At 38.7% G+C, this 16,689-nt stretch overlaps 1 protein-coding gene across 11 annotated transcripts in view; it reads right to left on the reverse strand.

Moving 5' to 3' along the window:
• The window catches only part of COBL (cordon-bleu WH2 repeat protein), a 161,425-nt gene that overhangs the window by 108,235 nt on the left and 36,501 nt on the right, over nt 1-16,689 (reverse strand). For all 11 annotated transcript variants that reach the window (XM_074576305.1, XM_074576301.1, XM_074576300.1 and 8 more), the window contains 2 exons: nt 8,858-9,064; nt 16-226 (listed from right to left, as the gene is read on the reverse strand). In XM_074576305.1, coding sequence (XP_074432406.1) covers nt 16-226; nt 8,858-9,064 — 418 coding nt within the window. The remainder of the gene's footprint in view (nt 1-15; nt 227-8,857; nt 9,065-16,689) is intronic.

Below are 16,689 nucleotides of genomic sequence, written 5' to 3' on the forward strand. Positions count from 1 at the left end.
CTACAGAGTACCGACCTCAGGGACCCTTGGCAGAGGTCGCTTTGTCTTCTCTTCGGGAACCTTCTCTTTCAGAAGTACTATCTGTACGTCCAAGGCTCCTATCAAAGTGTTTGGCTTGTAACTCAGAGGTTGTTGTGTTCCTGAAGACTTCAGTTCAAGACTATGTTGGGATGGATTTAAGCGATACTGGCTGCATAAATCAACCAACAGATCCATCACAGCTTTACTGCAGGGAAGAAGACATTTGCCATTAGCATGAGAAAAAACAGCTGCTAAAAAAATTACTTCAGTTTTAATATGGGAGAAAAAAGACAATACAAGCTGTGGATGTGTCACTAGTTAACCATCTTTGGGAGGGAACAGTGCTAATGCTTTGAAATGCTAAACAGACCAGATAAAATGTTAGGAATTAAATATATTTGCACTTCAGTGTGTGTTTGTGAGCTGGCAATTAACTATTCACTAAGAGGCAGACAACAGTGCCAATAATAGCACTAACAAACATAAGCCAAGAGTGGACAAAGTGCATCTCATCTGTGAAATCCATACATTAAATTCTCCAATTCAAACCCAGTTCTTTAACATGAAGAAAAGATATAAATAAATGATGCACTCATAGTACAACAAACTCTACCTAGGTTTGAACCATCACAGAATGCAATTCAAACTGGAGCATTTAAATCTGAAACAAATGGTTGAGAGGACTTTTTTTTCTAACTTACAACTTTTGAGTTTCTCTCCCCTTCCTACCAACCCATTTGACACCAGCAATATTTCCAAGTACAAGAGATTCCTTCCATATTTCTTTTGGTGAGGTTTAAACCAGTGTAAAACCAAGTTTCAAGTATTTGCATAACCAAGAACTCTTACTGCAGATGTGATTCTTAAACCATGAGGTTAAAAGAGTCAGTCACTACCCGTCTCTTATACCATGCCTCTGCATGGAGGTACTCCCTTTTGTGTCAGTAACTCAACATTCACTGGAGCTTGATCTGCCTAACGCAGCAGGTATGAACTAAGTTCCTCCACACCCCAGAAATTCTCCTCTACCAAGGTACTGAAGGGTTCTTTTTTTTTTCAGCCTTCTTCCCTAAAATTCCATCCAGGACCTGAGAAAACAGGTTTATTAAAACTGGTTATGTTTCTATGAAACTGTGAAAAGTTCTGGTTTCATAAACCAGTATCTGTCATCAACAAAACAACAGATGTTGAAAAAAATTACCAGCCCTACCTGAAGCCTGTCATATACATGAGATAATTTTCTTCTAGCAGAAGTGAAAATAAGTGCATAGACAGCATATTTGCCAAAGGAATTGGCACCTCTTCTAATATGTAAACTGTAAAACTGTATACAGACTCAAAATACAAGCAAATTCAAAGAAAATAAAATCCTTCACAGTTAATTAGCTACCACTATTACATCTGTAGCTCAAGAACTGCCCTTCGAGTGAAAGCTGTCGGCATTTGGGACACTGCTCTGTGAGGGGGTGCCCACCATCCTTCTATGTATATGTTGTTGGCCAACAACTGCTCAAAAAGTTGGTGAAGAACCCTGGAGAGCTAATGGCAGAGAAAGACAACAAAAATGAAAAACAAGAATGATCCCTTATTAAGAGGCGAAAGACTAAAACATATGCAGATGACAGCTCTTCCCATGCAAGGGATGATAAAGAACCTTCTTTAAAGTAACCTATTTCAAGTTTAACCGAGTTACTCAGCGTGAGCTGAAAAAGTGTTAAGTGTGGAAAATCTGAAATAGATGATCGCATTTAAAAGAGAAGAACACAGCGAGAAGATGATGACTGAAGATCAAACAAGGAAAACAGATGTCATTAATATGTACGGGAGGCTTCGGAAAAATAGAGCAGTGTGGTAACTTCTAACATAGAGAGCATACAAACAGAAACATGTAGTATCTAAATTAAAACTATATCAGGTCATTTCAACATGACTTATTCTGGCGCTGTCCTCAAGTTGCAAATGTCTGTATTTCAGAACCATGTTTAATTCATATGTAACATGCCACCAACCAACAGAAACATTTACACCTACTAAGTCCAAACTATAGGAGAACCCCACCTACACTGATATTTACATGAGTATTCATTATGCTGTGCAGCAGTGAGCATTTAACAAAGTGTCAGTCCACCTGATACAGATCTCAGCTTGTCTGTTTACAGACATACTTCTTTTAAAGTTAAATTTGCATGTTTTTTTTTCCCTTCAGCCTTATTACTACTGTTTCAGAGAAAAGCAAATAACCTGGCAGAACCGCAATAGGTGGTGTTCTACATGCCAGACACTTCTATTTTAAAGTGGAACGCTAATATATTTCTGTAATGCATAACATTGTGATAATTCATTTGAATTTGGACAGTTATCTTACCTCATGTAAACTACTTCATTAAAAACACTTTAAAAAAAAAAGAGTATTTGAAAAAGCATTTAAAAATATCGTTTGTCAAAAGAACAGTTTATGATTCCGTGCACCTTCCACTGAAATTATGGAATATGTTCAGCAGCAACAGTACCACAATTGTAACAAGATTATAATCCACACCAGCCATTTGAGAAAATAAGTTGCAGACAATCATGCAAGTTGAACAAATTTGTCCAGACAATGGATAATTTAAAAATCCAGCCAAATTAGAGTTCATCTTTTTGTTGATTACAGAGCAGGTGTGTGTTAAATGTAACACTTAAAGTCTGCAACATCCTATCCTGAGTCATGCTGCTCAGAATACACAACTGTTCCATAAAAAGCATCCCCAGGCTTCATCTGCACCATTCAGGAGTACAAATTAAGCAATATCTCTGAAGCTTTTGAAACAACTTCAAAGTTAATAGTATTCTCTTCCCAAAATATAAATTTGGGAAAATAATTTCCACGAAACTTAAAGAAAAAAAGAAAGAAAGAAAAAAGAGTGGAATTTTTCAAACAAAATTCATGTGTTTCCAGAGAAGTAACAGAGCTGGGAAGTCCTTGCAATAAAGCTATTCTGATCAGATTTCAATTTCACCAACTCGAAAAATTTTCCTTCTAAACTGTAATACAGTTCAGCTTGATATTAAATGGGAATTTTTTTTCAAGTAACTCCACATATACACCACACACAGAAACAAAACGCAGTGGGAGAATGGTACTGAGCCATCTACTAATCTAAACCAACTTTCTTGCTAACCTTGGGTGGAATATGGCTCTTGGAAGATGCAAAGAGTGAATCCTTCCTTTGCTTCCATCTCGTTACAGACATATCTGCACTTTATTTTAACCTGCTTTTGAGACCTGGTAGACAGCATGCTCTATTTTGAAATTCAGGCAGATTTGATCATAAAGGAAATAGTGTGGCCAGCAGATCTAGGAAGTGATCAGCCCCCTGTACTCAGCACTGGTGAGGCCGAACCTCAAATACTGTTTTTGGTTTTGAGCGTTTCCAACGTAAATGATTCTATGATTAAGTCTAAAGCTGAAATGAAGAAGTTAAATGTCTCCTGCCTTCCCAACTACTCAGCTAAGAAACACATTACTTACTTATTTTAATAACATGTTGCTGAAATTTTGAGTGGAGAAACCAAACACTAAGTGAACAGATACCAAACAGTAATGACTGATAAGCAAATACTGGAGCACAGAAATTAAACTGGAGGATGAACCCAATGTAAGATTCAGATAAGATGGTCCTGTCTCTGTCCTGATATTCTATTACTAAGCTGTTTGACATTTACCACCACTTCTGGCCAGTAAAGAATAACTATTTTGTCAGCAATATTTATCAGGCTGAAGTCCTGATTGAATTTGAGCATATTAAACCGTGTGTCCTGTTGTTCACCAGTAAAATGCAGCAAATACGTCTACTGTTTAAGAGGCAGAGAACAATGGAGTTGTTTTAGGTGTGGCTTGACCCAATCTCATTGGATCACAGCAAAATCCATTTTAAAACACAGCCTGGTACATCTGGGAAATAAACGTCTAGGATAAAGTTGTACTCTATCAAATGACATTGACTTCCCTATTACTTTCTAGTTTCAAGCTACAAATGTCCATAAAAAAATCTCAAAATGGAGTAAAGAATCTTCTTTCTTATGGTCAATGTCAAATACACATTAGGAATCTAAAGGGACAATTGACTGGAAAAGAAAAACAGTAGTGAAGGGGGGGGTGACCTGAAGTCTCTGACACTTTCACTATTTGCATTTAAAACATAAAATAGCATTGGTCATTATTATTTTCTCATGTTCCAAAGCACAGCAGGCACTTCATGGAAAGATTATAAGTTTTCCTAGACAACCAGAAGTACAGGAAGCACGTTAAACCAATATTCACCAATGCTTTCTATTTATTTTCTTATTTTGCTTATGTTTATTTGGCTCTTGTTTTCCATAATTGGGCAAGTCCACAGAACGAACATCAAGATGATACACAAGAAGAGGCAGAGAACTGGGTTGCTGCCTGTAAGTAACAATCCCTACGGTGACAGAGCCAGACTCTTGGTGGTGAACAGCAAGAGCACAAGAGACAAGTAGGAAGTCACATTTAGGTACAAGGAAACATTTTTTCACCACAAGGATGGTCAAGCCCTGGAACAGGGGTACCGAGAGGTTCGGAAACCTTCTCCCTGGAGGTATTCAAATTTGCCTGGAGACAGCCTTGAGGAACGTGCTCTTGTGAGACCTGCACTGAGCTGTGAGTTACAGCAGGTGAGGTCCAGTGACCCCTTCCAATATAAATTATTCTGCAAATAATTCTAGTAAGATTTTTTTTTTAAAGCGTACATTGAACTACTGTAGTTTTGACCTGACCCCTATTTAGAATTTAGTTAAGATCATTTTTAACCCTTTTGCTGTATGTGTACTGTTCATCTTCTTCTAAGAACACCACTTTCATGTTTCACCGACCTGGCCTGATTTCACACCTTCAGTCTTTCTTGAGACATCGTTCCGTACGTCGAGCTATAAGCCCACAATTAGTATCACTTAAGTCTCTTTCACCGAGAATTATGTGAGAATATTCTTTCTGTGATGACATCAGCTTTATGCTCCATATAATGCATACTCTGTACTGAGCTCAGTCCTCCAGTAACTGCAGAATGGGACTACAGCTTCAGCTAGTTTATTATTTGTTCTAGTATCCTGCTTTCTGTGCATCACATGGATGAGACAATTTGTGTAACATGTCAGACAACAGCATGAGCAACAACTGCCCAGTCTACTCTTCTGCATGTTGGACATCCACGTGCTGACAACTCCAAACCAAATATCATTTAGCTTTAAACATCCTCATTTTTCCGCATTATACTTCAGATACTACTGACTTCTCAAGACGCTGACACTAAACGTCTGTATCTGTGTTAATTGGGAAGTCCACCTCAGTGTCACACAGTGTGAATGGAGACAGAGGTATGATCCCTTTATTTACAGGTTACCCATTAGAAGTATTACCTGTGAGAAACACATTCAGAAAAAGTTTCTGTTAACTCTTACGAGATTTTCAACTTATTTTCTTTCTAAATATCTAGCCATCGCTTCTGCCAGGCCTACAGTTTGTGTGGATCTGCTATAGATCTATATGCATAAAATGTGTAAGTGGCCAGTGCAACATATTTTATAATTCTTTTCGAGGGCAGAAGGCTAACAGTTTTTCATTAATATTTTACATGTTTTACAGTAGAGTTCACAGGGACCAATTATTTTTAAAAAAAAACAACCTGTTTTTTAATCCTATTCTTAGGGACTTAACTGTCCTAAAATCTGCAATATGTATTTCCAAAATCTAGAATAAATTGTGTGTTACAAGATGGCAATAAACTCTTAAAGAGAGACTGTCAGCTTGAGTTAACTCTTCCAAATAAATCTGCCTAAAATTTCCATATTCCAATAAAATATCTTTAAATAGCAGACACTTTCTTTTTTTCTTGAACTATCTTTCAAGAGAATTTAATGAGAATTTTCTGCCTTCTTGCTGATATTTATAGGAACTTTCTTTATAGAGAACAAAGTAAAATTAACAACATGCTGCTTTGCTTACATACAATGAACAATTTGAAAGAGATAACTTTGACTTTTAACTTGGTTCATTTATAATAAACTTAAGTGATAATAATTAACTACAGTAGTTGTATTTTCAAACATCCTCTAGTGTACTTCATGGCTCTGTGAACTGCTTTTCTGAAATTACAGAATCATTTTTCATTACGATGATGCCCAGGGCAAGGTTTTGCAAATTTTTTTTGCAACAGAAAAGCTATTTCCCCAGGGTACCAAAAAGCAGATTTTGCAGAATGCAGTTTTAATGATGGCAACAAAAATACTGAAGATTTATTGCAGTATAAACAACAGCAGAATTTGTCGCAAATGTCCTTCCATGATATCACCACAGATAAAAAGGGTGAACAGGGAAAAGAATTTATCATCTGCATTGGCTCTCATACTTGTTTCAAACTAAATGAAACACATTCTTTTTTCATCCAGTATCTTCATCATTAAATGTTTACCTCTGAGTATCACTGTACTTTTGTAGCTGTCCAGTTTACAATGTAAAAACAATGCAAAAAGACAAAAAAACCTGGTCTTTCACCCAAACCTGGAGACTTAAGACAGTCCATCCCCTAAAAATTTCAGATGCTTTTGACGTTTTTTTTTCTTTTATTCCACATCCCTAAAAATGTAACCAGTGTTAACGTACAGAAAATTTCATCTTTCTGTGGTTAGAAAGAACAGCAGCACACAGGAGGTCTGTTCATAGAGTGATGCCACTACAATACAGGGCTCATTAGAGGGTATCCTTTTCTTATTTCATAACTTGTTAGGATGATTTACTCCCCTCCTCAGTTTCCATCATCTTCCACCTCCCACAGCTGGCTATCAGTGCCTGCTATTCGTCACCAACTCACCACTCCAAGTGCTCAAGACAGTGCTGAGAGAGAACACCTATTACCTACGTTAGGCACTGGTGAAACTCAGATGAGCAGATTAGCACAAACTGGAATTTAATTGCTGCCTAAATCAGGGGCCTAGACCTGTCATGCAGCCAATGGAAAGAACTGGGCACCTTCACTGAACTATTAAGAGAACATTTTGGTTGATTAGAGTGCTTAACATAGACAACGTAAATAACCCGACAAACGTCTAAGGTTTAATTTTCAACATTTCTTTCAGGTTTCAATCCCCAAACTAAGGACACTAACAATAAAAATACTCAGCCTCAGTGTACATGACAGCAATGGTAGTGATAAACACCTGCGTGAGAGCCAGAAAGTTTACTGTATCGGGATTTTTCATTTGTTCCCTGCTCCTGTAACTTGTATGTTCTTCAAAAGGTCTCATTAAAACACCACTCTTGCAGTGCTCTTGGAGCGTTTGTTTTGGGGTGGGATTTTTTAAGGAAAAGAAAATCTTTTGTAGCTGTATGGCAATTATGTATCTCTCCCTACAAAATGCTACATGAAGATTAGCCTCTTGTTGGCTCCCAGATGGCTTGCATTTGCCAATGAAATATCAGCTTTCTTTGGGATCTAAGGGCCAGTGAGTTTCATGCCCTATTCTACTTTCCAGGCCCCTGTTCTCGTCTTTCTCTCATTAAGCCCAAATCTCCCTATAAAAACTTGGTCACTAAACATATAATTTGAGAGTTCTGATAAGCATTGCTTTCCTTTAAAACCTTTAACATCGCTCTGGCTTTGGTTCTGACCCACACAAGTTCCACTAGTCTCCTGAGAGTGAATAAGCGAACACTAATTTCTACAAGAAACCACTTCCACAAGAAGACACTACGAGCTGCTGTACGCATCCTCCTCAGCCATCAAAATACAGTAACAGACAAACTGTCAAAACAGACTAATGTATGACCAAGAAGAGTAGTTTTACAGGAATGCAGACTAACTACTGCAAACTCCAAATGTAAAATAAGCACATCAACAGGCATCTACATATCACGGTCTAGTGGGAGGTGTCCCTGCCCATGGCAGGGGGGTTGGAACTAGATGATCTCTAAGGTCCCTTCCAACCCAAACCATTCTATGATTTTATGATCCTCCTAATGTGGTACTACCACTTTCTAAGGTTTCTTGACTGCCGCCAACCACACCATGGTTTGGTACAGTTTCATCATAGTATTGAAGACATTGTTAAAACTCTTCCAAGTTCTTTCTTAGAGTAATGAGTTTCTCTCTTTCAAAACAGTTCTTGCAGAGATATTGAGGAGAAGGAAGAGCTCCCATGGTGAAGAAAATTATTCTCAAAACTGCCTTTTCAATACAATTTGTCCTTGATTGTACCCAGTGACAAGGAGAACCTCTCTCGCTCTTCCCGTGGAAAAAACAATAAGCTTTTATATAGAAAAGGCTTCCTAAATACCAGCAGATGCTTTGCTGTCTACACAGTTACAATGTATTTGATGTCTACACAATCACAATGTATTTGTGAAGGCAGGATCTCTACACGTGATGAATCATTCATCTTCTGAGCTTGCTTCTTGGCATGACTCCAGACAGGCGCACTGTCAGGATTGCTGTATGCCAGCAGCACCTACTTCCACTACACCAAAACCCCTCTGTACTACGAGATGTGATACAATCTAAGACTAGCCCTGTGACACTACATAGAAGAGACGGATCGATACACATTCTGAGGGTGATCCATGGGGAAAACAGTGACACAATAGCTGCTAAATCCTTCCTGCCCCAGCAGAAAGGGTCTTTTATACATGGTTTTCAGGACTCTCTGGTACAACAGCTGCCTAAAATGCAGAGAGAAGCTTGTCAGAGAAATCCCATCAACTCAGAAAGGGAGACATTAGTATCAGCAAGTATTCCACTGGGAATGGAGAGCTCCAGAAAGCGGGAGCTAATCAAAGCCTTACCTTCCTTGTACTGTGCTCTTCTGCTCCACCCCGCTGGGTAAAATGACTGTGAAGTCCACCGATCTGTTTATCATGTTCTCCTTCATGCTCACAAGGCTCTGATCAGAAGTTACAGCTGTCTCTGCAGGTGACTTTTCCTCACTGTAAATTCTACTTACTGCAGAAGGTTGATTTGGTGGAGGAGGAGCACGAGCTTTCATTCTTCTCCTTGAGAAATAAAGGCAAGAAGAAAATTAATAATTTCTTGCGAGCGAAGTATAAACATGTTAATAAGAAAAGATGTTCTTCCAGCCATAATCTCAGATTGTTCTAAAAATTTCCTCCAATGCAAACCATTTTTCTTTATCATGAAACTTTTCAATGGAGTTGCATTTTATTTTTATCTCCCCCCTAAAAATATGCTAATTTATTAGATGATGCACTCACTCTCACTCCTGCTGTTTGCTTTCCACGCCCCAGGGGATGAATCAGTTCCATAATTAGGATATGAAATAATCATTATTTTATCAAGTATGAAGCATGCTTTTATGAAGAGTGAAACAGAAATGTTGGCTCCAGTCCAGATCTGACTCAAGAAAGAGTTGTATTTAGGTAAATGAACGTTTCCTCCAAGTCAGCATGGCAGGAGCGGAGGCAGGGTGAGATTTCATTCAGCTGTATTTGGGTTCCGCAGTATTACTTGAGATACTGTCTCTTCCTCTGCTCTGAGTAAGTAGTATTAAACTTGGCTCATCATACTTCACAGGGAAGCACCATGAAAAGGTCAACCATGAATGATACCACTTCTTACCATGCAACGCTAAGAGACTATGGCTCTTTGAAAGCACCCTGAAGAGAACTCATTCTTCAGTAGAAGGCTATGCTCCATAGCTGACATACAGAAAAGCTGCATCAACTTGCACCACACAAGCAGTGTACTTTACAGAGATATAAACCCACCACAAACTCAAAGTTTACTTCATTGGCAAGCTGCCAGACAGATAAGCAACATATGTGCGCTGTTAAACTTCTGAATAGCTGGCCTCATACCAAGCACATGTCTAAGAGGATTAATTCTCATGATTAATATCCCAGTGACCTCTTCTGACTAGATTTATGCCTAGTTTAAGTCAGATTTTAGTGTAACAGATGGAAAAAGCGGTGAAATATTTACTAAGAAATTATTACCCAGGCTTACTGCCTGAATTTTTTAATTTGACTGGTTTTAGGGTGCAGGAAGAGAAGAGATTATGATTCTACACATCATTTTCACCCTGCGAACAACATAAACAGAGGTCCAGAAGTGAAAAGCACAGAAAAAGCACTCTAACCCTTAAAAGCCTGCAAAGCTTAATGGTTGAATCAGCCAAGGGCAAAACTGTGTCCAGGGGAAAAAAAAATAATTAAAAAACTGAACCGGACTAATACCAAACCAAACTTTCTTTAATTAGAGACACTGTGTATTCTCATGGATAAAAAGACTAAACATACAGTTTTGATTACCAATGTAAGCTCCTGGCAGAGGAAAAAGTAAGAGCTACATCACATCACAAAAAAGAAGAGTTCAGAAACAATCCAAATCCTCTACATTTTTTAATCAGTATTTGCATTTGACTGACAATTTCTATGACATGTCTCCAATTGCAAAAATATCACTACACTACTCTGAAAATGCACATTTCAGTAAGACCACTGCAGGACACTATAAAATTAGTAGTGATGCAGATACTTCATTTCATTTCCTGTCCGTATAACAAATAGCATTCTCTACAAATACACAGGGAGAGCTCCTGCCATGTTTATTAGCATACAGCAATTTCTCTTCCATGGGAAATTTCCCACAAACACTCCCTTTTTATCCTATATACACCCAACGAGTCATGCAGTCATCAGTCACCAACTTGCAGCTCCTACACTCACCATGGAGGTGATGATAAAAAGTTCAAGGTTTTATTGTCTGTCAAACTACCTTGACTTTCTTTATGTCCATGAACCAAACTCTTAATTTATTTACTTGTCTATAAAAGATAAAAAAAAGAAATTGGGATTAATCTTCTGCTCAGATCTCATCACATTTGGCTACAGTTGTTATTTGTAAGCAGGTGGTGAGAGACATGGGAATTTTGCAAAAATTCAGATCACACCAACGTAGCTTTACAATCACGTGGTGCAACATTTAAGGATATCAGATCAATTTACAAATGATGTAATTCTTGCCCTCCATAACATCAGCTGCATCAATATAAGTAGCTACAGAGATTCACATCAACTTGTTTTTTAAAACAAGCTTTTATTTTGATTTTTTAAAGCTTGTCCTACAATGTAGGGGACAATCTCCAATACAAAATACCAGAGGGAGTGGGAAGAAAAGAAGCAAGCGTCATGAGCCTAGCAGAACTATTTTTTTTTTTAAATTATGATTTACCTGGACTTGTAAATTCCAGATCTCACAGGGAGCAGAGAAGAAATAAAACAATAAAACAATAAAATAAAATAAACATGAAACTGAAACCAGCTGAAACTAAAGAGACTTGAAACTTCAGGGGAGAAGTGAAGAACGACTGAGTTTTGAAGCTGATGAAGGAGCTGGAAGTAAATTGGGAGCGTGCTGCACACGTTTGTTCCCTAGAATAGCATAAAGCTGCATCTGGTTTTCTGAAGGAACAGACAAAGTCAGACACCTTAATACCAATTTATAGCTCCAAAATGGGAGTGCATGTTTTATTTGGTCACTTTTTAAGTACTCTTTACAGCCAATTCTGCAGTTACAGACGTTTTACAACACTGCTTGGGGCCTGTGTGTGTGTGTGTGTGTGTGTGTGTGTGTGTGTGTGTGAGGAAATCAGGCATCATACCAGCAAAAGCATCAGCTATACATTGACTAGTGATGTTCACTTTACCTCCATAAAATGCAAAACAATGCATATTCTTTTTTTTTTTTTACATGGTCAGGACCTTTTAGATACTACAGTCCTCCTCTTTTTTTGCAGAGAAAGGACAGTGCAGGTCTGTTTCTTTCAGAGACACCAGAGAAAGGAAAAGGGAAAACATTCCCGCTACAGTCTCTCTAACCTAGCAACAGTTCAGGTGACCTCATACGAACTTTTCCACAATAGGGACTACACACTCTCCTGAAACACTGCGACTGCTTTTAATGCCTGGGTTTCAACATTTTCCAAATGACACATTTTTAAACTACTTCAGTGGAAGCAGATCCCTTTAAAATTCACATTTGTACAGCGATATGTGGCACAGATTTGCATTGCCTCGCCAACTTTCTGAAACATCTCAGTAGCAGGAAGTAGCTCCATGAACCGCAGACCAAAATCCACAGTTCTAGCTCTACCTTGGACCTGCACAATCAGCTGCTTTTTGAAGGGCTCCAGCAGCTGCAGTCAGAAGGTACTGAGAAGCCTGTTAATACTATTAACAGAAAAAGAATTCAGCTTTCTCTGTCAGAGCTACAATGGTTATAAAGGACAACACAAAAGCACTTCATAATAAAAGCCTTTTTGTTTCCACACTAAAATAATGCACAGAGACAGTGTATGATTTAAAAGGCTGGTTTAAGCCACGGGTACTTTCCATGCTATAAACACAGCATGCTACAAAAAAGTTGCATACTGTTCTTTAGTATGAGCTAAATTCAAACTAAATTTAGCTAAACTGCAATTTTTTTTTGCCACAAGCATCTTTCACTGTGTTCAGTACTCAGATATTCGTTGAGCCCCCCTACCCCTAGTGTGCGGATGAAATTACAAGCAGGAACACTTCAAACCCATGATTCACTCACAGTTACATGAATGCTGTGATCCAGCCCTTGATAAGGAGACAGACTAAAGCAGCTGATTTTAATACACAAGCGTACTGTGCTTTTTTACCAAGGCTTGAAACAGTCCACCTCACTACTGTAAACAGAAAAAATTTATATAGGCATGGAATAATTAGGCAGAATACATAAATAACCTACCAGCACTGTTCTCAGTAACAGCATCAGGCTTCCCAGAACGGAAAAGGAAAAACAAGCAGCAAACGGACCAACAAGACGAGCACTTCTGCAGTACAGCACATAGAACAAATGCAACAGAAACAAAGAAAAGTTTCGCCACACTAAAAACTTCAAGACAAGGTAACGCAAGCCCTTTGGACCTACACTTTATTAATATGTAACTACCAAGCAATAGGATGCGACCTGGACTTTACATCCTATGCTGAAAAAGCATGATCTCTGTTTCAAATAGAAGTGGTTCTGGGAGCTCTGCCCTCATGGCAACGCTATGGAGAGATTGTCGGTCTTCAGATAAGATCTAACACCAACAGAAAAAATAAAAATGGAGGGATCCTACACATTTCCACCATGCCCAAGAAAATCTGGAACCCCCTCTGCCCTGTAAGGCAAAAGCAACTTATCAAGTACTGGGCACACTTCACCCCATGGATATCAGCAGGAATTTGGCAAGAGCTCCATACTACACCTGTTCGTAGAATCTCATCCTTTCTATGCCAATTCTCTAACCATTCATTAAAAAAAAAAAAAAAAAAACAAACCCAGAACAAACCAAAAAAAAACCCCCAAAAACCCCCAAAAACAAAACACACAAAAAATCCCAACAACAACAAACTCCAACCAAACCAAACCTAAAAAACAACCAGCCCTTAACATAGCAGAACTATGGCAACATTCATTTTTGATATAGTGAACAACTAGCACAGGACCTCTAACCCAGTCGAGCCAATTTGCAATCTTGTCAATGCACAAGGCTGGAACAGTTGCAGAGGGTTTCTCTGTGACATTCATTTGCACCCCATCTCATAATTAGGAGGACTAAACCAACGTGAGAGTGCTCAACGATGAGGGCAGTACGCAAACACAGGGTCTCCTAGGTGGAAAACAGGAGGCAATGAAGTAAACGTTCTCCACTTTCAGGTGATTGCACTCCTACAAGTCTTTTGAGGGGAAATCTATGTACATCGCCATTTGAGGAAAAAAAGCAGATGAGCACCTTCTGGCTCTCTCTCTCTCTGGTAACTTGCACAGCAAAGCTAGAAACCCAGCCCTGAGGCACACCTCATACTCCAAACTATCAAGATGCAAACAACATGGCAGAAGTCACTCCTGCCTAGTGATCTAGCCCATGAAGCAGATATCCTTCAGAGAACATTCCTCTTTTCATTGATCGTGGCAAAGCAAAAAAAAAAAAAAAAACAAACAAAACAAAACAAAAAAAAAAAAAAACAACAAAAACAAAAAACCACCCACACCAAAAAAACCCAACAAACAAAAAACAACCCCAGATCACAGGCTGGAAAAAGAAACTCACTGTAACAGAACTAATAGCATGCCAAGTTTCCTCTTCATAAGTAAAATCCTTTCAGCTTCTCGACGCAGCAGCTCAGAAAAATTATAACACATCACAAATGTAAAAGAAATACAAACAGATAAGCATCAACATAAAGTCACCTCAAGAATTTTGAAAATGGAAAACAGAAGTTAAACAAATCCCACAGAGATGGAGAAAGGAAACTAGGAGAACGTGATAATGTCCATAACTACTAGGCAGGAGTTCATCCAGACAGCTTCACACTGTAAACTAGAGCTCCATTCCACTTTACCATCCAAAATACTTAAATAACCAACTAAACTGAGCTTTTGTTCTGCTCTTTATTTGGAGGGAGAGGATGGAGAATAAGAAAAAAATAAATCAAGAACATTCTAAAGTTTACGTAATCTATCACAGGCAAAATATACTGATTCATTGTAAGTATGTGCAACACAGGTAACTTACACCTTTAAATGTCTCACACGTAGTAAGTTACAGGTCTAAAATATACTACTCTCACAGTAACTTATTTCCAGTATCATTTTACAACATTTCCTAACACTTCTAATATTACACTTGTAAACAGCCAAAATCTTCAGCATACACTAAGATCTTTTCAAACATTTATTTGATTTTCATATTACTTTTAAAAGATCATCCCTTGACAGGATCACGCTGACAGACATGATGAAAATTATTCCCTTGCGGGCATGATAAAGTCACTCAAAATAGGCAAGAAAAAATAATTTGTTTTTGGCAAAGAAATGAAAGTTACTTAATTATATTTTTGATCTTACATTTGATTCTACTGATGAGAAACCCTACAGCTTTACACATTTTAAAAATAAAATTTTAATGTCAGAAAGAAAAAAAAAAAGAAGTCCAGAAGCAAACTGAATGAGAGCATTTGTAGAAGGGGAAACAGGGATGGAAGTATACGACCATGATTGCCCAAGGATGAAAGAAAAGAAAAATAAACAGAAGTCAAGGTGAGACAATACAGGCTAATGGAAGTAGTTCCTAACGTTATATCTCTCATTCCAATAGGACTCACTGTTATAAAACTTGCTATCAGGGACATCTCCCCAGATCTGACCCATTTCATGGGAGGCCGAGATGCGACCCAACACACGCCGCAGACCTGGCCACTCCGCTGCTTGTGAAGCATTGCCCAGCTACCAAACTAGAGAAAACTGGCTTCCGTCTGGCCAGGACTCGTACTCCTGCACTGACACTACGTAGCTGAATTATTGAGAGCTCATCCTCTGGCAGGAATGCCAAATGATTTGTTAGCCTATGGCGGGTATGCTCAAATACACTTTTTTTATACATTACCCACAGTTTTGATTAAGAGTGCATTACCTTCCAATAAAAGCCTAACCCTCATTCTAGTCACTGAGGCTCTCCCTCAAGATCCGGTACAAAGCAGATCCCATATCAGTTTCGTGACAAGACCCGTTGTTTTTTAGGGCCCGAAGAAGCCAGAAGCACACTAACCTGATTTCCTGTAGTCCACGGGCCATGTAATTCACCTCACTCATACTTCAGAGAGCCCTCACTTACACTGAAAGCAAGGACAGAGCTGTACATGGGGTAGGCTTTAACTGATCAAGGAATAACGCTGCAACCTACAAACACTTCTACACCTATTAACCACAGTAGCACTAGAGAGTCTAACAGATCTACCTGTATCAGTTCCCAAAACAAAATAAAACACAAGCCCTAGCGAAAACCTTTTAAAAAGCAGCCAAATCCCAGGATTTGGGTAGATGCCTGCTGCTGTTAATGAAAACACCGCCTGAATAAGCACTGCAAGATCTGGCCTAATAGCTCTATCACAGGACTTTTGAGATACCACCCACATGTTCCGTGTGTGGCAAAGACCACACTAAGAGCTGGTGCCATCGTGTGCAACTCCATCAGGTTGCACATAAAGTAAAGAGGAATGAAATGGGAGAGCAGCTAATGTTATGTAATTATTTGCCTCATCTGCTGAAACACATGATAAGAACAGAATTCTTTTGTGGTTAAAGGCAAGAAAGCATAGGTGAGTTACTCTACTTTGGAATGTTAAATTCCTGCAATCTGAACTCCAGTACTATCACATCTCTGAGTCAGAGATACAGCAACAGTTTTAACTCTTCACCTTGGAAGATGTGATCAAAACAAAACCCCACTAAGAATTCATACTGGAGGCTGGGTTAACAAACCTCACCTTTAAAAAAAATATGGTCTAGAAAAGCGAAAGTAGAAAAATAGCACGCTCCGTAGGGATGGTGAAACCTTGCTCCTCTCACAATGACATCTGCCACAGGAGAAGACTCAGATGAACCAAAACACTGATAAAGGCAATACATATTTAGGCTTTAGGACACAGATGTTTAGCCACCAATATCTGAGCTAAAACCACCTGCTAGTTTCACACTGACCAAAATCAAGATTGCCAAGCAATGGCTGTTAAAGAGACTTGCAGCAGAACCAGCAAGGAATTAGTGCAAACATTCAGTGACCAGCCGTGCAATCCTGCTCCCA

The sequence above is a fragment of the Larus michahellis genome, chromosome 2, assembly GCF_964199755.1.
Source record: "Larus michahellis chromosome 2, bLarMic1.1, whole genome shotgun sequence".
NCBI classification, from domain to species: domain Eukaryota; kingdom Metazoa; phylum Chordata; class Aves; order Charadriiformes; family Laridae; genus Larus; species Larus michahellis.